The 19,256-nt window shown below is 70.5% G+C and overlaps 3 protein-coding genes across 3 annotated transcripts; 2 read left to right on the plus strand and 1 right to left on the minus strand.

The window, feature by feature from the left end:
- The first annotated feature begins 1,888 nt into the window (after nucleotides 1–1,888).
- On the plus strand, nucleotides 1,889–6,212 carry LOC117008673 (ankyrin repeat domain-containing protein 35-like). The gene is made up of 10 exons (XM_033082644.1): nucleotides 1,889–2,333; nucleotides 2,676–2,740; nucleotides 3,373–3,430; nucleotides 3,510–3,580; nucleotides 3,657–3,763; nucleotides 3,955–4,112; nucleotides 4,213–5,471; nucleotides 5,784–5,873; nucleotides 5,966–6,031; nucleotides 6,120–6,212. The coding sequence occupies exons 1-10, from the start codon at nucleotides 2,036–2,038 to the stop codon at nucleotides 6,195–6,197; spliced, it is 2,250 nt and encodes a 749-aa protein (XP_032938535.1). The 5' UTR covers nucleotides 1,889–2,035; the 3' UTR covers nucleotides 6,198–6,212.
- Nucleotides 6,213–6,345: 133 nt separating this feature from the next.
- NUDT17 (nudix hydrolase 17) lies at nucleotides 6,346–8,465 on the minus strand. The gene is made up of 8 exons (XM_033082645.1): nucleotides 8,397–8,465; nucleotides 8,075–8,197; nucleotides 7,830–8,001; nucleotides 7,701–7,726; nucleotides 7,526–7,618; nucleotides 7,337–7,435; nucleotides 6,622–6,830; nucleotides 6,346–6,534 (listed from the first exon to the last, which is right to left on the minus strand). The coding sequence occupies exons 1-8, from the start codon at nucleotides 8,463–8,465 to the stop codon at nucleotides 6,369–6,371; spliced, it is 957 nt and encodes a 318-aa protein (XP_032938536.1). The 3' UTR covers nucleotides 6,346–6,368.
- Nucleotides 8,466–10,268: 1,803 nt separating this feature from the next.
- SEMA6C (semaphorin 6C) lies at nucleotides 10,269–17,698 on the plus strand. Its single transcript, XM_033082646.2, has 18 exons — nucleotides 10,269–10,872; nucleotides 10,952–11,066; nucleotides 11,704–11,761; nucleotides 11,851–11,907; nucleotides 12,014–12,115; nucleotides 12,308–12,398; nucleotides 12,478–12,600; nucleotides 12,872–12,960; nucleotides 13,205–13,422; nucleotides 13,595–13,720; nucleotides 13,793–13,948; nucleotides 14,154–14,390; nucleotides 15,380–15,526; nucleotides 15,823–15,900; nucleotides 15,991–16,046; nucleotides 16,253–16,294; nucleotides 16,950–17,148; nucleotides 17,314–17,698. Exons 1-18 carry the CDS (start codon nucleotides 10,767–10,769, stop codon nucleotides 17,696–17,698), a joined length of 2,385 nt encoding a protein of 794 aa, XP_032938537.1. The 5' UTR covers nucleotides 10,269–10,766.
- Nucleotides 17,699–19,256: the final 1,558 nt, after the last annotated feature.

The raw sequence follows: 19,256 nt of genomic DNA on the forward strand, positions 1-19,256 counted from the left end.
TTCGGAGCCGAAATGAAGGGGGTGGGCTGGGGGCGGTGGGCGAGGGGTGTCTCCTCAGCGCGGTGAGTGTGGTGGGGGTCTCGCCGGGGGGCGATGGGGCCGGGTTTGGGGCGCACCCGCAGGGCGGGGCCGTTCCCGGGGAGGTGCCGGACCCGCCGGGCCGGGTGCGGGACCGGGCGCGGCGCGGGGCGGGCGGAGGACGCGGCCCCGGAGCGGCGGCTGCCGGGGGTCCCGCAGCGAGGGGGGGTCGGGGCCGGGAGAGGAGGGGGAGGGGGTCCGGAGGCTCCCGCGGCGGGGGGGGGGCGGGGGTCCCGACCATGAAGAGGATGTTCTCCTGCTCCAGCTCGCAAGTGACGGTGAGTCCCGGGAGGGAACGGGAACCGTGCCGGCTGCGATCCCAGCCCCGATCCCAATCCCGATCCCAATCCCGATCCCAGCCCCGCAGACAGATGCGGCCCTAGCCCCGATCCCAATCCTGATCCCAGCCCCGATCCCAGTCCTGATCCCAGTCCCGATCCCAATCCTGATCCCAGCCCCGATCCCAGCCCCGATCCCGATCCCAATCCCGACCCCAGTCCCGATCCCAGCCCCGATCCCAATCCAGACCCCAACCCCGCAGACAGATGCGGCCCTAGCCCCGATCCCAATCCTGATCCCAGCCCCGATCCCGATCTCAGCCCCGATCCCAATCCCGATCCCAATCCCGACCCCAGCTCCGCAGACAGATGCGACCCCAGCCCCGTTCCCAGCCCCGATCCCAATCCTGATCCCAGCCCCGTTCCCAGCCCCGATCCCAGCCCCGATCCCAATCCCGATCCCAGCCCCGATCCCGATCCCAACCCCGATCCCAGCCCCGATCCCAGCTCCGACCCCAGCCCCGATCCCAGCCCCGATCCCAATCCCAATCCCAGTCCCGATCCCAATCCTGATCCCAGCCCCGGTCCCAATCCCATCCCCGATCCCAATCCCGATCCCAATCCCGATCCCAGCCCCGTTCCCAGCCCCAATCCCGACCCCAGCCCCGTTCCCAGCCCCGATCCCGATCTCAGCCCCGGTCCCAATCCCGATCCCAGCCCCGATCCCGATCCCCGCCCGCTGCTGGCCGCAATCCTGACCGACCCCAGTGTCAGCCCCGGTGCTGCCCCAGTCCCGACCCCAATCCCGGCTCTACCCTCGATCCCAGACGCGATTCCACTCCCAGCCCCGGTGCTGGTCCCGATCCTGGCTGCAATCCCTGTCCCAGCTCCAACTCCCATCCCAATCGCAGTTCTGATGCTGGTCCCAATGCAATCCCAGCCGCATTCCCAGCCTCCATCCCAGACTGAACCCCAATCCCAGCCCCAATCCTGACCCCAATCCAGCCCCCACTGCCTTGCCCCCAGCCCCGGCCCCTCTGCAGGCCCCGCAGCCCAACCCTGCTCCCGATCCGGTTCTCAAATCCTGGTCTCGGTTCCTGTTCCCTGTTCCCGGTGCCGGTGCCACCCCCGCCCGGTGCCACGCTGGAGCCCAGCCCGGCTCGGTGGCACTCGCCAAACCAGCCGGGCGGGCACAGGCCGGGACACGCTCCGGCCTCTCCGCCCCTCCCGGCTCCGCGCAGGATCCCGAGGAGCGGGGAAACTGAGGCACGGGATGCGTGGGAGGAGCCGCGCTGGGGGGTCCTGTCCCCGGTGGGGGGTCCCGTCCTGGATTTGGGGTCCTGTCCTGGATTTGGGGCCCCGTCCTGGATTTGGGGTCCTGTCCCAGGGTGGGGTCCTGTCCTGGATTTGGGGTCCTGTCCTGGATTTGGGGCCCTGTCCTGGATTTGGGGTCCCGTCCTGGGTTTGGGATCCTGTCCTGGGTTTGGGGTCCTGTCCCGGGTGGGGGGTCCCGTCCTGGATTTGGGGTCCCGTCCTGGATTTGGGGTCTTGTCCTGGATTTGGGATCCTGTCCTGGATTTGGGGTCCCGTCCTGGATTTGGGGCCCTGTCCTGGATTTGGGGTCTTGTCCTGGAATTGGGGCCCTGTCCTGGATTTGGGATGCCACCCCACCCCCGCAGATGGAGAGCTGGACGCGGCAGGACCAGAAGCTGCTGGACGCGGTGACACGCGGGGACGTGGCCCGAGTGGCCGCCCTGGCCGCCCGCAAGGCCGCCCGCCCCGCCAAGCTCAACGCCAGGGGACAGTCCGCGTATGTCACCCCCGGGGGGACACGGGGGGGGGGTCTCGCTGTGTCCCGGAGGGGTCACGGCCACCTCTCGCCCCCCAGGCTCCACCTGGCCGCGGCCGGGGGTCTCACCGAGTGCCTGACGCTGCTGCTGGAGCACGGGGCCCCCGTTAACGAGACGAACGATGACGGTAGGTGGGGACACCTGGGGACACCTTGGGGACACCTTGGAGACACCCAGCCAGGTGTCTGTGTCACCTCTGGGGGAGCCCAGACCTGCACCCCAAGGCAGAGTGTCCCCAAGGAGGGGGTGTCCCCAAGGAGGGGGTGTCCCCTAGGGTGTCCCCAAGGAGGGGTGTCCCCAAGAAGTGGGTGTCCCCTGGGGGTGTCCCCTAGGGGTGTCCCCAAGGAGGGGTGTCCCCAAGAAGTGGGTGTCCCCTGGGGGTGTCCCCTAGGGGTGTCCCCAAGGCAGGGGTGTCCCCAAGGAGGGGGTGTCCCCTGGGGTGTCCCCAGCACCCCTCCGGTCCCTGCAGGCAGCACCGCCCTGCACTTGGCCACCATCGCCTGCCAACCCCAGTGCGTGAAGGTGCTGCTGCAGGTACCGGGCGGGAACGGGAACCGGAACGGGAACGGGATGAGAACGGGAACGGGATGGGAACGCAACGGGAATGGGAACGGGAACCGGAACGGGAACGGGAACGGGAACGGGAACGGGATGGGGACGGGATGGGAACGGGAACGGGAACGGGAACGGAACGGGAACGGGAACGGGAACGGGAATGGGAACGGAACGGGAACGGGAATGGGAACGGGAACGGAACGGGAACGGAACGGGAACGGGAACGGGAATGGGAACGGGAATGGGAACGGGAACGGGAACGGGAACGGGAACGGGGCGGGAACGGGGCGGGAACGGGAACGGGAATGGGGCGGGAACGGGAACGGGATGAGAACGGCAACGGGAACGGAATGGGGACAGGATAGGAATGAGAACGGGAACGGGAACGGGAACGGGAACTGGATGGGAACGGGAACGGGAACGGGAACGGGATGGGATGGAACTGGGCATGAAAACAGTGAGGGATATGAGGACAGAGACAGGAATAAGGACACGGACGGGGATGGGAAAAAGGACAGGGAACAAGGACAGGGATGAGGGAGGGAACAGGGTTGGGATGGAGGCACCAGCGCCGTTCCCATCCCGGGGGTCCCCTCCCGCTGTCCCCCCAGCACGGAGCCAACGAGCGCCACGTGGACGGGCAGAACCGGACACCGCTGCACTGGGCCGGTGAGGGGGGGACACCCCGGGACCCTGGGGACACCAGAGGTCCCCCAGAGCCCCTGCAGTGACACCGCCCTCCCTGCAGCCTCCTCGGGCTGCGCCTCCAGCGTCCTCCTGCTCTGCGACCACGGGGCCCCGCTGGATGTCCCCGACGCTGTGAGTGGGGACAGGGTGACAGCAGGGGGTGGCGGGGGACAGAAGGGGTCGGTGGTCACCCCACGTGTCCCCCCAGCACGGCCAGACCCCCCTGATGCTGGCGGCGCGGGGGAACCACGCGGCCGTTTGTGCCCAGCTCCTGCGGCGCGGGGCCGAGCTCGGGTTGGCCGACAGGGACGGCAGGTGGGTGACAGGGGACACGAAGGCGACACTGAGGTGTCCCCAAGGGTGTCACCCCTGCGGGGAAGGGATGGGGGTCGCCGCTGTCGCTGTGTCGCGGTGCCATCTTGCCACAGTGCCCGTGTGCCACCCCGTGCCATTGCTCACTGTCCCCTTGTGTCCCCGTGTCCCTCCGTGTCACCTCCCCGGCTCAGGACGGCGCTGGAGCTGGCGCTGGATCACGGCAGCCTGGAGGTGGCCGAGCTGCTGCAGGGCCACAAGAGGGACAAGGACACCGGGAATGTCACCGGGAATGTCACCGGGAAGGCTCCGAGCTGGGCTCTCCGGAAGGTCCCGCACTGCGGGAGGAGAGGTGAGACCTGCCGGAACCCCCGAAAAAAACGGGGAAAATGGGTGAAATTGCAAAAAAATAGGGAAAAAATGGGAAAACGGGATTGTGTTTTTCCCTCCAGCAGAGAACGGTGCTGGACAGGTGGGAATCCAGGGCGAGGAGGAGGAGGAGGAGGAGCAGCGGGACGGACGCGCTGCCCGGCGGCTGTGGGAGGAGCTGGCGAGGAAGACTCTGGAGTGCCGGAGGCTGGAGGAAGCTGCCGAGGGCATCGGGCGGCGGCTGCGGGAGCTCGTGCGGCTCCTGCCGGGACGGGATGCGGGTGAGGATGAGGAGGAGGACGGCGCCTGCCTGGAGCTCCTGGCCCGGCGCGTGGCGGAGCTGAGGAAGAGGACGAGGGATGAAGAGTGGGAAGGAGGACCCGGCAGTGCCGAGGCTCCCGCGCTGATCCCGTTCCTGGCCTGGCTGGGAGAGGAGTGCTCCAAAATGCGGGAAGCGAAGGCCGGCGCTTTCTCCCGGAGCCAGGAGCTGCGCCGGGAAGCAGAGAATTCCCTCCGGGACGAGGCCGTGGGCCGGAGCGCGGCCGCCTGGGAGCAGCTGGCGGCCGGGCTGGAGCAGGCGCTGGACCAGCAGGACCAGATCCACGCCAGGATGCTCCAGGGAGCCCAAATCCTCCTGGAAAAGCTCCGTGGGGAGCCGGCGGCAGCGTGCCGGTGCGCGGTGAACGGCACGGAGCCGGTTCCGGGCGGGAAGGAGACCCCGAGGGAGAACGGGACGATGGAGAAGGAGCTGCTGGAGCTGCGGGAGGGAAACGGGAAACTCCTGGTGGAGCTGGCGCGGCTGGGCCGGGAGCGGGAGCGGCTGCAGCAGGAGCTGCGGGAGCTGCGGGATCCCGGGGCGCGGGACGAGGCGTGGCGGCTCCGCCGGGAGCTGCGGGCGCTGCGGGACGGGCTGGGCGCCAGGGTGCGGGAGGCGGGGAGCGACGCCGGGGCCGCGATTCTCCGGGACCTGCACCGGCGGCTGGACGCGCTGGTGCGCTCCCAGCACGAGGCCCTGCAGCTCATCACGGAGATGGAGGGAGAGGCCGGAGAAAGCCCCGGGAGCGGCGAGGAGGGCGGGGTAGCGGCGGAACCGGGAGAGGCCGCCGGTGCCGGGCTGCCGCGGGGCCCGGAGCTCGGTGCCGCCGGTGTCCCGGTGGAGCCGCCGGGGTCGGAGGTGCAGCGCTGGCGGGAGGCGGCGGCGGAGGCGGAGGAGCGGGCGGCCGGGCGGGAGCGGGAGCTGCGGGAGCTGCGGGACGCGGCGGAGGGGCTGGAGCGCAGCGTGGCAGCGCTGCGGGAACGGGCGGCTCGGCTGGAGCGCGCCTGCCGGGACAAGGACGGGAAGGTGAGGGACGGGCCGGGAACGGGCACGGGATTTCCCCAGCACCAGTCCCGTCCCCGTCATCATCATCATCATCCTCCCATCCTTGTCCGCACTGCCGATCCCTTCCCATCTTCCTCTTCCTCCCGTTATCCATCCCCGTGTCCATCCCTGTCCCCATCCCCATCCTGTTCCATCCCCATCCCCATCCTGTTCCATCTCCCAGGCCCGTCTTGGGGCACCTCGGGGAGTGAGGGGGGAACTGAGGGGGACCCAGAGGGCTCTGGGGGAGCCCCCAGCAGTCCCCCAAATCTGCCCCTAACTTTGCCCCCCCAGCTGAAGCAGCTGCTGGCGGAGACGGAGAAACTCTCGGCCGAGGTGTTGGGGCTGCGGGGCCGGAGCGCCCGGCTCCAGCTGCAGCTGGAGGTGGGGACAGCACCGGTGTCACACCGTGTCACTGTCTGTAACCTCCTGTCACTGTGGGTCACCGGTGTCACCCTGTCCCCTCATCCCGCCAGGTCCAGCAGAAGCAGCACCGCGACACCGTGGCCGTGTACAGGAGCCACCTCCTCCAGGCTGCCCAGGTGGGACCCCCTGGCCCTGCCCGGGGTCTCAGGGGGGTGGGGGCAGCCGGGTGGGATCCCGGGAAACGCCACTCTCCCTCCTCCGCAGGGATTCATGGACGAGGGCGTGCACGCCGCGCTGCTGCGGATCCTGCGGGCCGAGGCGGGAGCGGGGCCGTGGCATTAAACTGGGAAACCGCGACCCGTGTCCAGTTCCGTGTCCCCAACAGCTCGGGAAAGGGGCTGTTCCCTGCTCCATTCCCCTGGAATCCACCTGAGACCCCCAGTCCGTTCCTGGGGTCTCCGTGTCCCCACTCCAACACGGATCCCATAGGAAATGATTTATTGATTTATTGATTTATTCCCGCTCCCCCCGGCCGGGTCCCGCCCGCCACCGCCCCAGCGCGAATTTGGTGCCGGTGCTGACGCGCTCCAGGTCGGGGCCGTGGGCCGGGGCCCGGCGCAGGAGGATCCCGGTGGGAATTTGGGAGCTGCGGAAGCCGTCGGCGCTCAGTTCCAGGATCCTGGGACAGGAGAGGGGTCAGGGATGGGGCCGGAGAGGCTGGACAGCCGCAGGTCACCGTGTCCCCACGGTGTCGGGAGCGCCTCACCCCACGGTGGCCGGCAGCTCTCCGGGAAATGATCCCGGTCCCGATTCTGGTCCCGGTCCCGGTCCCGATTCTGGTCCCGGTCCCGATTCTGGTCCCGGTCCCAGTCCCGGTCCCTCGGCTCCATCCTCGGTGGCAGCGATGGCCTCCAGCACCAGCGGCTCCAGCCAGGCCACAGCGCTGACCTCACACGGGCTCGGACACAGCCGGGCCTGGGCATGAACCCCCGTGGAGGGAGGGACCCCCGGGGGGACCCCAACTCGAGAGGGACCCCAACCCTTGGAGAGACTCCAAACTCAGAGAGACCCCAGCCTCAGAGAGACCCCAGCCTCAGAGAGACCCCAACCTCGAGAGGGACCCCAACCCTTGGAGAGACCCCAACCTCAGAGAGACCCCAACCTCAGAGAGACCCCAACCCTTGGAGAGACCCCAGCCTCAGAGAGACCCCAACCCTTGGAGAGACCCCAGCCCCAGAGAGACCCCAACCTCAGAGAGACCCCAGCCTCAGAGGGACCCCAACCCTTGGAGAGACCCCAGCCTCAGAGAGACCCCAGCCTCAGAGATACCCCCTTCCAGAGAGGGGCTGCAACACCAAGAGGGACCCCCCCACCCATGCAGGGACTCCCACCCATGATGGGACCCCCCCCCACCCATGAAGGGTCCCCCCCCACCCATGCAGGGACCCCCACCCCTGCAGGTCCCCCGAAGCTGCCCCCACCTGCAGGCGCTGGCGGGGCTCTGCCGAGCGCAGCCCCAGGTAGGTGACAATGTGGTGGCAGCGCGGTGGCCCCCAGCTCAGCGCGGGGGGGAACAGGGACTGCGGGCAGCAGGGGTGACCCGTGGGGCAGGGTGGACCCCTGGGGGTGTCACCCCCAGCCCAGCCCCGGGGGTCGGGGGGGGTCGGTACCTCCCAGAGGCCGAGCAGGCGCCACGAGAAGGTCCCGGGCTCCAGGCGCAGCCCCGTCTCCTCGGCCAGCTCCCGCAGCCCTGCGGCCACCAGCTGGGGGTCGGGGTGTCAGGGGGACACCTGTGTCCCCGCGCCCACCTGGGCACCCCCTGCCCTCCCCTCGGTGTCACCTCACCTCTTCTCCCGGCTCCACGTGCCCGCCTGTGTGGGGGGACAGCGGTCAGGGCACCCCAAAAACCCCCGTCCCCACCTGAGTGAGGGGTCAGGGGACCCCAGAGCTCCTGTCCCCTGTCCTGGCGCTGACCTGGTGGCACCCAGACGTTGGGGAAGTGGCGCAGGGTGGCGGCTCGGCGGGTCAGCAGGACGTGGCCGCAGGCGGCCTCCAGCAGCACGGCCACCGCTGCGGCCACCCCCGGGTGTCCCCCCCGGCCACCCAGCGCGGCCCCTCCCAGCTTGGCGGGGCAGAACGGGGGTCTCTGCGGGGACAGGGGACATCAGGGGTGTGATGGCTCCCAGGGGGAGACATAAGGGGCTGGTGGCCCCGCGCACCTTGAGGACGGTGACAGCAGAGCCGGGGAAGGGGACATCGGAGATGAGGAAGTGGCCGCGCTCCAGCCCGCAGCTCACCAGGGCCACGTCCGTGTGCGGCGGGCAGAACACGCCGGTGACACTCTGCGGGGACACCGCGACAACCACGGCGACAGCGCTGTCACCGCACCGCGACAACCGCGGGGACACCGCGGCCGCTGTCACCGCGAGAGCCACAGCGCTGCAGCGGCCGCTCCCCCTCCCTTGCTCTGTCCCCCCCATTGCCCCCACAGTCCCCAGACCCCCCCTGGTCCCTCCCGGTGTCCCCCGGTGTCCCCCGGACCTGCCCGAACGCCGCCGCCCCCCCCGCCCCCGCCCGCCGCGCGTGCACGAGCACGGGCGCGCTCGCCATGACGGGGCGGGGCTTATGTGGGGGCGTGGCCTCTCTGAGGGGCGGAGCCTCCTTGAGGGGCGGGGCCTCGGCCGCGGGGCGATCGCGCCCCCTGCAGGGCCACCAGGAATGGTGGCGGTCACTGGGGCTGGGGACACTTCTGTGTCACCCGTGTCCTGTGTGTCCCCCGTGTCCTGTGCCCTCCCGTGTCCTGTGCGTGTCCTTTGTGTCGCCGTGTTCTGTGTCCCCGTGTGTCCATGTCCTGTCTGTGTCCCCATGTGTCCATGTCCTGTGTCCCCATGTGTGTCCATGTCCTGTCTGTGTCCCCCTGTATCCATGTCCTGTCTGTGTCCCCGTGTGTCCATGTCCTGTGTCCCCCTGTGCCCATGTCCTGTCTGTGTCCCTGTGTGTGTCATTGTCCTGTCTGTGTCCCCATGTGTGTCCATGTCCTGTCTGTGTCCCCATGTGTGTCCATGTCCTGTCTGTGTCCCCCTGTGTCCATGTCCTGTGTCCCCTATGTGTCTATGTCCTGTCTGTGTCCCCGTGTGTCCATGTCCTGTCTGTGTCCCCACTGTGTCCATGTCCTGTCTGTGTCCCCTGTGTCCATGTCCTGTCTGTGTCCCCATGTGCCCATGTCCTGTGTCCCCCTGTGTGTCCATGTCCTGTCTGTGTCCCCATGTGTCCATGTCCTGTCTGTGTCCCCACTGTGTCCATGTCCTGTCTGTGTCCCCCATGTGTGCCCATGTCCTGTCTGTGTCCCCCTGTGTCCATGTCCTGTGTCCCCCTGTGTCCATGTCCTGTCTGTGTCCCCTATGTGTGTCCATGTCCTGTCTGTGTCCCCCGTGTGTCCATGTCCTGTGTCCCCCTGTGTCCATGTCCTGTCTGTGTCCCTGTGTGTGTCATTGTCCTGTCTGTGTCCCCACGTGTGTCCATGTCCTGTCTGTGTCCCCCTGTGCCCATTCCCTCCGTGTTCACTGTCACCTCCCGCGTGCCCCCCCGGGGATGCTGCCACCCCTCAGGTGACCCCGCTGTGTCCCCAGGGCTGCCACCCTTGTCCCCACAGGTGCCGTTCCCGGCCGTGCCAGCAGGTGTCACCCGTGCCCGCCCCCTCGGGACCCCCCCGGCACCCCCCGAGTCTCGGGGTGTCCCCAGCGCCCCCCACCCTGAGCGTCCCCAGGGTCCCCTCTGTCCACGGCGACACTTGGGGACCGGAGCGGGACACGGGGACAGCTCAGCGCGCCCGGCGTGTCCCCGCAACTCCCAGCAGTTTTCGGTCGCCACTTGGGCCAGCAAGTGGCCACGCGATGGTGCAGGTGGCGGGTCCCCACCTTGGGGACAGAGAGGGGACACTCGGGTGGCCGCCACACCGCCCACGCGACAGCGCCGACAGCCGCACGCGGGAGCGCGCACCGGCAGGGCTGGGGGGGTGGGGACAGGGGGGTGTCACAGCCGTGCCCGCGCACACGCGCGTGCAAACCCCCCCCGGTCCCTCGGCAGTTAATGAGGATCAGCTCATTAACGGGGATTAACGCCTATCTATAGGGCGGCCGCGGGGGGAGTCCCGGGCGGGGGCTGTGCCGTCCCGGGCGGGGGCCGTGCAGTCCCGCGGGGGTCCCCGGGCCCGCCCCCGGCCCCGCTCCGGCCGGTGCCCGGTCCCGGCCCGTTCCGGGGCGGAGCCGCTCGGGACCGAGCGGGGAGCGGAGCCGGTACCGAGCGCCGAGGGGTCGGGAGGGGCGGGGGTCGGGGGGAGTTGGGGCAGGGGGTGGGGAGTGCTGGGGCAGGGTAGGAGCGCGGCGGGTTTGGGGTGGTTTTGGGGCGGTTTTGGGGCTGCGTTTTGCGGGGTGTCGCGACAGGGGGTGCCGTACGGGGCCATGGAGTGTCGCGACAGGGCGGTTTTGGGGTGTTTGAGGGGTTTGTTTGGAACGCTGCCTGTTGTCAGGGTGTCGTGGGGGTGTCGGAGTGTTGGGGGGTACTTGGGGAGCTGTGACAGCGGTGTCGGGGTGTAGGTGGAGAGTTTTGGGGAGCTGGGGCGGTGCAGGTCCTGTGCTGGGGGAATTGTCCCGGCACTGCTGGCAGCCGCTCCCGCAGCACTGGGAGCACTGGGAGCACTGGGAGCACTGGGACGGGAGCACTGGGACAGGAGCATTGGAGCAGGGGCACTACGGACACCGAGGGGGGTACTGGGGACCACCGCGAGGACTGGGGACACTGGGAGCTCTGTCCCCACACTGTCCCCACTCCGCCCCCCCATCCCCGTGCCTCAGTTTCCCCCCGCTCGCAGCCCGGGGCGGGGCGGGGGGGTCGCTCTCAGCCCCACCCGCGATGCCGGGGGTCCCGCTGCCCTTCGTCCTCCTCCTCCTCCTCGCCGGGGCTCCCGCGCAGCCCTTCCCGCGGGACCTGGCGGCTCGCAGCACCGTGGGGCTGGCAGGTGAGCGGGGCTCGGGGGCCTCGGGGGCTGCCGGAGTGTCACCGCGGTGGTGACACCGGGGTGTCCTCCCGCTCCGCAGCCACGGCCGCGTACCCGCGCTTCGGGGGGCTCCGGGGGGACAACGGCACGGCCCGGCTCGGCCTGGACTTCCAGCGGATGCTGCGGCTCAACGGGACGCTCTTCGTGGCTGCCCGGTGAGCGCGGCCGGGCTCGGGTGTGCCGGGACGGGGCTCCGGTGTCTGAGCCCGAGCACGCTCGTCAGTGCTGGGGCAAGGATTTGCACACCCGCACTCCCCTGTCAGTGCTCGGGCAAGGATTTGCACACCCGCACTCCCTTGTCAGCGCTTGTGTCCCCGTGCGTGACCCCGCAGTCCCCTGTGCGTGTGACGAGCGCGGTGTCCCCGCGTCCCCTCGCCCACCGCGGTGTCCCCGCAGTCCCCTTGCCCACCCCGGTGTCCCCTTGCCCACCTCGTGTCCCCTCGCCCACCCCGCGTCCCCTCGCCCACCCCGGTGTCCCCGCGTCCCCTCGCCCACCCCGGTGTCCCCGCGTCCCCTCGCCCACGCCGGTGTCCCCTCGCCCACCCCGGTGTCCCCTCGCCCACCCCGGTGTCCCCGTGTCCCCTCGCCCACCCCCGTGTCCCCTCGCCCATCCCGGTGTCCCCTCGCCCACCCCGTGTCCCCTCGCCCACCCCGATGTCCCCTCGCCCATCCCTGTGTCCCCTCGCCCACCCCGGTGTCCCCGCGTCCCCTCGCCCACCCGGTGTCCCCTCGCCCACCCCGGTGTCCCCTCGCCCACCCGGTGCCCCCTTTCACGCTCACCGCCTCCCCCAGGGACCACATCTACGCCTTCGATTTGGGGCAGGACAAGGGCACGCTGTACCCGGAGCGGGTAAGGGGGACGGGAGCTGCGACCCTGGGGACAAGGGGGACACACACAGGGGGTGTCCTCTGACCCCCTGCCCCCGTCTCACCCGGCAGCACCTCACCTGGGAGACGCAGGACAGGGAGAACTGCGCCATGCGGGGCCGGCGGCAGGTGAGGGGGTGCAGGGGGGTGCAGGGGGTGGGAGCGGTATTGGGGGTTTGGGGTGCAGGGTTCGAGGGGCAAACAGGATCTCAGGGGTCGTGTCCCCCCTCCACAGGACGAGTGTCACAACTACATCCGGGTGCTGGTGCCCCGCGACGCCGAGACCCTCCTGGCCTGCGGCACCAACGCCTTCAGCCCCCTGTGCCGCACCTACCAGGTGGGATCTCGGGGCTGAGGGGGGGTCGCAGCCTGCTGGGGTGGGGGGGATGAGCTGGGGGGTCTCAGCCCCCGCAGGGTGTGTGATGAGCGCGGAGGTGCTCAGCCGTGTCCGTGCTGAGGTTGGGGATGGCGCAAGGGGGTGCTGAGTATTTGGGGGGGGTCTCACGGCCTCTGGGGGTGTCCCCCGCAGGTGAGCAGCCTGGCACAGCAGGGTGACGAGGTCAGCGGCCAGGCGCGGTGCCCTTTTGACGCCAAGCAAAGCATCGTGGCTCTCTTTGTCGGTGGGTGCTGGGCAGGCGGGGGGGACACGGGGGTGGCCGGGGGGCACAGGGGTGACCCGCTGTGTCCCCCCCCCCGCAGATGGCAGCCTGTACTCGGCCACGGTGGCCGATTTCCAGGCCAGCGATGCCGTGATCTACCGCAGCCTGAGCCCCGGGCAGGCTCCCCTGCGCACCCTCAAATACAGCTCCCGCTGGCTGCAGGGTACCCCAGAGCGGGGGTCAGGGCTGGGGGGTCTCTGGGGAGGGGATGGGGGTTCAGGGGTGTGGGAGAGAGGGGGGAGGGGTTACAGGTGTGGGGGGACGTGGCAGGGTGGGGCAGGGGGATGTGGGGAGGGGTCGGCGGGTGCAGAGCTGCAGTTTGGGGGTACATAGAGGGGGGTAGGACGCAGGGGAGGGCTAAGCACGAGGGTGTGGGACAAGGACGAGGAGGTGGCGGGGTCTGACGCCCCTCTGACCTCCCCTGGCCCCCCCAGAACCCCACTTTGTCCAGGTGCTGCCCTACGGCCCCTATGTCTACTTCTTCTTCAGGGAGGTGGCAGTGGAGCTCAGCGCCCTGGGCAAGGTGGGTGCGGGCACGGGGGGCACAGGGGGAGCACCCGGGGGTCCCCCCACCCTGGAGGCGAGGCAGGGGACACTCCTGAGCCCCTCACTGGGGTATCAGACCTGTGGGTGCCCCCTGTGTGCCTGGGGGACAGCGGTGATGCCCCGGGGGTGCCCAGGTGCCCACAGGTGTGCCCTGGGTGCTGACCCCGAGGGGTGCAGGTGCCGAGCTCAGGTGTGCAGATCTGAGCCGGGTCCCCGTGCAGGTGTTGGTGGCCCGGGTGGCCCGGGTGTGCCGCAACGACCGCGGCGGGTCCCCGCGGGTGCTGGAGCGGCGCTGGACGTCCTTCCTGAAGGTGCGGCTGCAGTGCTCCGTGCCTGGCGACACCGTCTTCTACTTCGATGTCCTGGAGGCCGTGACGCCCCCGCAGACCCTGCACGGGCGCCCCGCTGTCCTCGCCCTCTTTGGCACCCAACCCAACAGGCAGGGACACGGGGACGGGGGTGTGGGGACAGGGTGGTGGGGACATGAGGGACACACACGTGGGCATGGGGACACAGAGGGACAGGGAAACAGAGCCTGGGGACACACCCGGGACACGGAGGGGCCCTGGTCAAACCAAGACCACCCTGTCCCCGCCCTGCTGTCACCGCAGCATCCCCGGCTCGGCCGTCTGCGCCTTCTACCTGGCAGACGTGGAGCGATCGTTCGAGGGTCCCTTCGCCGAGCTCCGCGGGGCCACCTGGACCGCGGTGCCAGAGGACAGGGTCCCTCAGCCCAGGTACCCCCCACCCCGCACCGGGACAGCCCCGGGTGCCGCCCACACCGCGTCCCCTCACCAGCTGTGCCGCAGGCCGGGCTGCTGTGCCGGGATGGGACCCGCTGCTGGCATTGTCACCTCTGGGGACTTCCCTGACGAGACGCTGGTGTTCGCCAAGGAGCACCCGCTGCTGCACGGCTCCGTGAGCCCCGCGGGAGGGCGGCCCCTCTTCACCCGCACCGGCACCAGGTGCGGGGACAGCGACGGGGTGGCCTCGGGGAGGGGGTGGCCTCGGGGATGGGATGGCCTTGGGAACAGGGAATAGCTGGCGTGAGCAGGCTCAGGGTGAGCAGGGGCTGGGGGTGCTGCAGGGTGCGGGGTCTCAGGAGGGTGCAGGAAGCCCCCGCGCACAGCCCAGCCCCAGCCCGGGTGTCGCGGCCGTGTCCTGTCCCAGGCTGACCCAGCTGGCCGCGGACACGGGCGCGGGGCCCCGCGGGGACCAGACCGTGCTGTTCCTGGGTGCCGAGGACGGGCGGGTGCTGAAGGTCCTGGCAGCTGCACAGAGCCCCGAGGGCACCCAGCCCCGCGGGGGCACCGCGGCACCGGGGGACCCCCGAGAGCCGGGGGACAGCGGGGACAGCAGTGCCCAGGCGCTGCTGCTGGAGGACATCAGCCTCTACGACCCCGCGCGGTGAGAGCCAGGCATGGGGTGCCCGGGGGCTCTGGGGGTCTCGGGGGGATTACGGATGCTAGAGGGGGGTGGGGGGTTTGTGGGGGCCGTGGGAGTGTTGGGGGGTGGTGGGCACTGAGGGGTGGGGGTGCTTGGGAGGGACTGGGGAGTGGGTTTTGGGCACTGTGGGGCTGGGGGGACTGTGGGGGTTTGGGGGTGCTGGCCGGGGTGCTGTGGGGGTTTGGGGTGCTGACCCGGGGTGCTGTGGGAGTTTGGGGGTGCTGACCCTGGATGCTGTGGGGTTTTGGGGTGTCAGGGCAGGCTGTGAGTGCTGTCAGGGTTTGGGGGTGCTGACCCGGGGTGCCGTGGGGATTTGGGGGTGCTGACCCGGGGTGCCGTGGGGTTTTAGGGGTGCTGACCGGGGTGCCGTGGGGTTTTGGGGGTGCCAGGGCAGGCTCTGGGTGCCGTGGGGGTTTGGGGGTGCCAGGACAGGCTCTGGATGCTGTGGGGGTTTGGGGGTGCTGACCCCAGACACTGTCGGGGTTTGGGGGTGCTGACCCGGGGTGCCGTGGGGGTTTTGGGGGTGCCAGGGCAGGCTCTGAGTGCTGTGGGGGTTTGGAGGTGCTGATCCCGGGCGCTGTGGGGGTTTGGGGGTGCTGACCCGGGGTGCTGTGGGGGTTTGGGGTGCTGATCCTGGATGCTGTGGGGGTTTGGGGGTGCCAGGGCAGGCTGTGAGTGCCGTGGGGTTTTGGGGGTACTGACCGGGGTGCTGTGGGGGTTTGGGGGTGCCAGGACAGGCTCTGGGTGCTGTGGGGGTTTGGGGTGCTGACCGGGGTGCTGTGAGGTTTTGGGGTGCTGATCCCGGATGCTGTTGGGGTTTGGGGGTGCTGACTGGGGTACCGTGGGGGTTTTGGGGTGCCAGGGCAGGCTCTGGGTGCTGTGGGGGTTTGGGGTGCTGACCCCAGACACTGTCGGGGTTTGGGGGTGCTGACCGGGGTTTGGGGGTGCAGGTGCCGCAGCCCGCGGGGGGCCGGGGTCCCCAGCCGGGTGCTGGGGCTGGAGCTGCACCTGCCGGGCCGGGAGCTGCTCGTGGCCTTCGCCGGCTGCCTGCTGCGGCTGCCCCTGAGCCGCTGCGCCCGCCACAGCTCCTGCCGAGGGTGAGCGGGGCTCGGGGGGCTCGGGGGGCTCGGGGGGCTCGGGGGGCTCGGGGGGCGCGGGGGGCTCGGGGGGCTCGGGGGGCTCGGGGGGCGCGGGGGGTGCGGGAATGGGGGTGCAAGAGAACGAGGGGGTACAAGGGAATGGGGATGTGCAAGGGCACGGAGACACCGGAGTGTGCAAAGCACAGCGGCACGGGGGTGTGCAGGGACATGGAGGTGACCGAGGGCACGGCAGGGGACAGGGCACACACGGGCACAGCGACACGGATGGCAGCTGTGTCCCCCTGTCCCTACAGGAGCTGCCTGGCTGCCCAGGACCCCTATTGTGTCTGGGTGCCCTCCAGGGGCTGCGTCCCCTTTTCCGAGGACCTTCCGTGAGTGTCCCTCCCTCCCCCGACCTCCTGGGCCCGGCCCCGTGCGGGGACACGCCGGGGACACAGGGTGATGTCCCCTCTGTGTCCCAGGAGTGGCTTCCAGCAGGACTTGGAGGGATCCCTCGGGATCAGTGGGACCTGCCAAGGTGAATTGGGGGAACGTGTGGGGCACTGGGAATGTGGGAATGTTTGGGATTTCTGGGGGTGTGAGGTCATGGGGGGATGCAGGGCGTGCCACGGTGACACCGGGGTGGCTCTGGCACGCGTGGGTGATGCCAGAGGATGGCGAGGACGTGGAGGGGACTCCAAGGGACACGAGGGGGCCTGGCCTGACCCTGCTCTGCTCTCACAGGGGCTGCCCGGGACAGTGACGAGGACGGGGACCTGGCCCACGGTCAGTGACATTGTCCGAGCACCCTGGGGAGGGACCCTGGGGTGTCCCAAGGGTGGGAGAGAGACCCCAGGGGTTGGGGAGGGGGACACCAAGGACTGGGTCGGGACTGTGGAGTCGAGAGGACCCCAGAGACTGTAGGGACCCCAGGGACAGGAGAGAGACCCCAGGGTGGGGTAAAAATCCCAAGGGAAGGAGAAGGGCAGGGAGTGGGGGGACCCCAGGGACAGGAGGGGGACCCCAGGGTGGGGTTAAGATCCCAAGGGTGGAAGAGGGACCCCAGGGAAGGAGAAGGGCGGGGGGTGGGGGGACCCCAGTGACCAGGAGGGTCCCCGGGAACAGGAGAGGGATGAGATGAGACCGTGGGGACAAGGGGGGGACCCCAGGGACGGGAGAGGGACCCCCGGGGGGGGCAAAGATCCCAAGGGAAGGAGAAGGGCGGGGGGTGGGGGGACCCCAGTGACCAGGAGGGTCCCCGGGAACAGGAGAGGGATGAGATGAGATCATGGGGGCAAGGGGGGGACCCCAGGGACGGGAGAGGGACCCCAGGGACGGGAGGACTCTGCGAGGGGGAGTCCCAGGAGTGTGAACGGGACCAGGGGGTCTCTGGGGGACACCGGACCCGCCGCTGTCCCCTCGCTGACGGGAGGTCCCGCAGGGGTGCGGCACCCCGGGCCGGCGCCCGAAGCCACGGTGCCGGTGCCGGTTCTGGTGGGCTGCGTGCTGGGCGCCTTCGCACTGGGAGCCCTGGCCACCGGGCTGGTGACCACTTGCTGCCAGCGCCCCGCCGTCCCCAAGGCGCCCCCGGAGCCGCCGTGCGCCCCGCGGACCCCGGCCCAGCCGCCCGTGCCCCGCCTGTACCCCGCTCTGCCGCCCCAGCCCGACCCCCAGCCCCAGCCCCAGCCCCAGCCCGAGCCCCCCGCGCTGCCCCCGGCCCGGGCACCGCGGCACCGGGAGCTCCGGCGCGGCTCCCCCGCGGCCCCGGGTCCCGCAGAGCCCCCCGGGCCGGGACCCCCGGGCAGGGAGGAGGTTCTGCAGCGGCTCCAGGGGGGCTCGGGGTGGCCCGGGACCCCGCCGGGCAGCGGCTCCTTCACCAACCGGGTGCTGCCGCGCTCGGCGGGCCCCGGGCCCCCGTTCGGCCCCCACGACCGGGCCCCGGTGCGGGTGGACGTGCCCCCCGACAGCCCCCCGGCGCCGCGGCGGCCGCTGGCGCAGAGCCACTCTCTGGGGGGGGTCCCGGTGAGCCCCCCGGGGCCGGCGCGGGGTCTGACCCGCATGCACTCGCTGGGGACCCCGGGGGGCTCGGCCTGGGCCCCCCGGCCCGGAGCCCTGGAGCGCTCGCTGTCCGTGAAGCCGCCGCTGCTCCCCAAGCCGCTGCTGCTGCCCGCGGCCCCGGGGCGGCCCTGAGAGACCCCGGGACAGCGCCGGGGACAGCGGGATGTCACCTCCCCGTGTCCCTGGGACAGCCCTGCTGCGGCCGGGGACACCGGGCTGTCACCTTCCCCTCCCTGGGACACCCCGGGCTGTCACCTTTCCCTCCTCGGGACACACCGGGCTGTCACCTTCCCCTCCTGGGACACCCAGGGCTGTCACCTTCCCCTCTCCAGGACACCCCGGGATGTCACCTTCCCCTCCTGGGACACACCGGGCTGTCACCTTCCCCTCCCGGGGCACACCGGGCTGTCACCTTCCCCTCCCGGGACACACCGGGATGTCACCTTCCCCTCCCCGGGCACCCCGGGATGTCACCTTCCCCTCCCGGGGCACACCGGGCTGTCACCTTCCCCTCTCCTGGGGCACACCGGGCTGTCACCTTCCCCTCTCCTGGTCATCCCGGGATGTCACCTTCCCCTCCTGGTCACCCCGGGCTGTCACCTTCCCCTCCTGGTCACCCCGGGCTGTCACCTTCCCCTCCCGGGGGACACCGGGCTGTCACCTTCCCCTCCCCGGGGCACACCGGGCTGTCGCCTTTCCCTCCTGGGACACCCCGGGCTGTCACCTTCCCCTCCCGGGGGACACACCGGGCTGTCACCTTCCCCTCCTGGGACACACCGGGCTGTCACCTTCCCCTCCTGGGACACACCGGGTTGTCACCTTCCCCTCCTGGAGCACACCGGGATGTCACCTTCCCCTCCTGGAGCACCCCGGGCTGTCACCTTCCCCTCCCCATGGACACCGGGCTGTCACCTTCCCTTCTCCTGGTCACCCCGGGCTGTCACCTTCCCCTCCCCGGGCACCCCGGGATGTCACCTTCCCCTCCTGGAGCACCCCGGGCTGTCACCTTCCCCTCCTGGAGCACCCCGGGCTGTCACCTTCCCCTCCCGGGACACACCGGGCTGTCACCTTCCCCTCCCCGGGGACACCGGGCTGTCACCTTCCCCTCCCTGGGACACACCGGGCTGTCACCTTCCCCTCCCCAGGGACACCCCGGGCTGTCACCTTCCCCTCCTCGGGGGACACCGGGCTGTCACCTTCCCCTCCCCAGGGACACCCCGGGCTGTCACCTTCCCCTCCTGGGACACCCCGGGCTGTCACCTTCCCCTCCTGGGACACACCGGGCTGTCACCTTCCCCTCCCGGATCACCCCGGGATGTCACCTTCCCCTCCCCGGGGCACCCCGGGATGTCACCTTCCCCTCCTCGGGACACACCGGGATGTCACCTTCCCCTCCTGTGGCATCCCGGGTTGTCACCTTCCCCTCCCGGGACACCCCGGGCTGTCACCTTCCCCTCCCCGGTGCAGGGTCCCCCTGGCCCGGCTCTGTGTGGCCGTGGGGTCCCCGTGTCACCAGCACAGCCCCCAGCAGGGTGGTGGTGGCCCTGTGTCCCCAGCAGGGTGACAGGGATCCCCACACTGCACTGACAAAGTCTCCATGGCTCCCATCCTCCTGCTTTTGCTTTTTTTTAATTCTTTCTAATTTATTTTCTGTCCGGGGGGTACGGGAGTTGCTGTCACCCCCTTGGGG

Source organism: Catharus ustulatus, chromosome 30, assembly GCF_009819885.2.
Source record: "Catharus ustulatus isolate bCatUst1 chromosome 30, bCatUst1.pri.v2, whole genome shotgun sequence".
Taxonomy (NCBI): domain Eukaryota; kingdom Metazoa; phylum Chordata; class Aves; order Passeriformes; family Turdidae; genus Catharus; species Catharus ustulatus.

Excerpts from the sequence above, each read along its gene's own strand:
- LOC117008673 (XM_033082644.1), top strand. The coding sequence starts at position 2,036 with ATGGAGAGCTGGACGCGGCAGGACCAGAAGCTGCTGGACGCGGTGACA. Across the intron at positions 2,741-3,372 it reads GCGTGAAGGTGCTGCTGCAG|CACGGAGCCAACGAGCGCCA; the intron begins GTACCGGGCGGG and ends CTGTCCCCCCAG. Across the intron at positions 3,581-3,656 it reads CGCTGGATGTCCCCGACGCT|CACGGCCAGACCCCCCTGAT; the intron begins GTGAGTGGGGAC and ends GTGTCCCCCCAG.
- NUDT17 (XM_033082645.1), bottom strand. The coding sequence starts at position 8,465 with ATGGCGAGCGCGCCCGTGCTCGTGCACGCGCGGCGGGCGGGGGCGGGG. Across the intron at positions 8,002-8,074 it reads CTGCTGTCACCGTCCTCAAG|AGACCCCCGTTCTGCCCCGC; the intron begins GTGCGCGGGGCC and ends CTGTCCCCGCAG. Across the intron at positions 7,619-7,700 it reads ACGTGGAGCCGGGAGAAGAG|CTGGTGGCCGCAGGGCTGCG; the intron begins GTGAGGTGACAC and ends CCCGACCCCCAG.
- SEMA6C (XM_033082646.2), top strand. The coding sequence starts at position 10,767 with ATGCCGGGGGTCCCGCTGCCCTTCGTCCTCCTCCTCCTCCTCGCCGGG. Across the intron at positions 11,762-11,850 it reads GCACGCTGTACCCGGAGCGG|CACCTCACCTGGGAGACGCA; the intron begins GTAAGGGGGACG and ends CTCACCCGGCAG. Across the intron at positions 17,149-17,313 it reads CAGCCGCCCGTGCCCCGCCT|GGAGGAGGTTCTGCAGCGGC; the intron begins GTACCCCGCTCT and ends ACCCCCGGGCAG.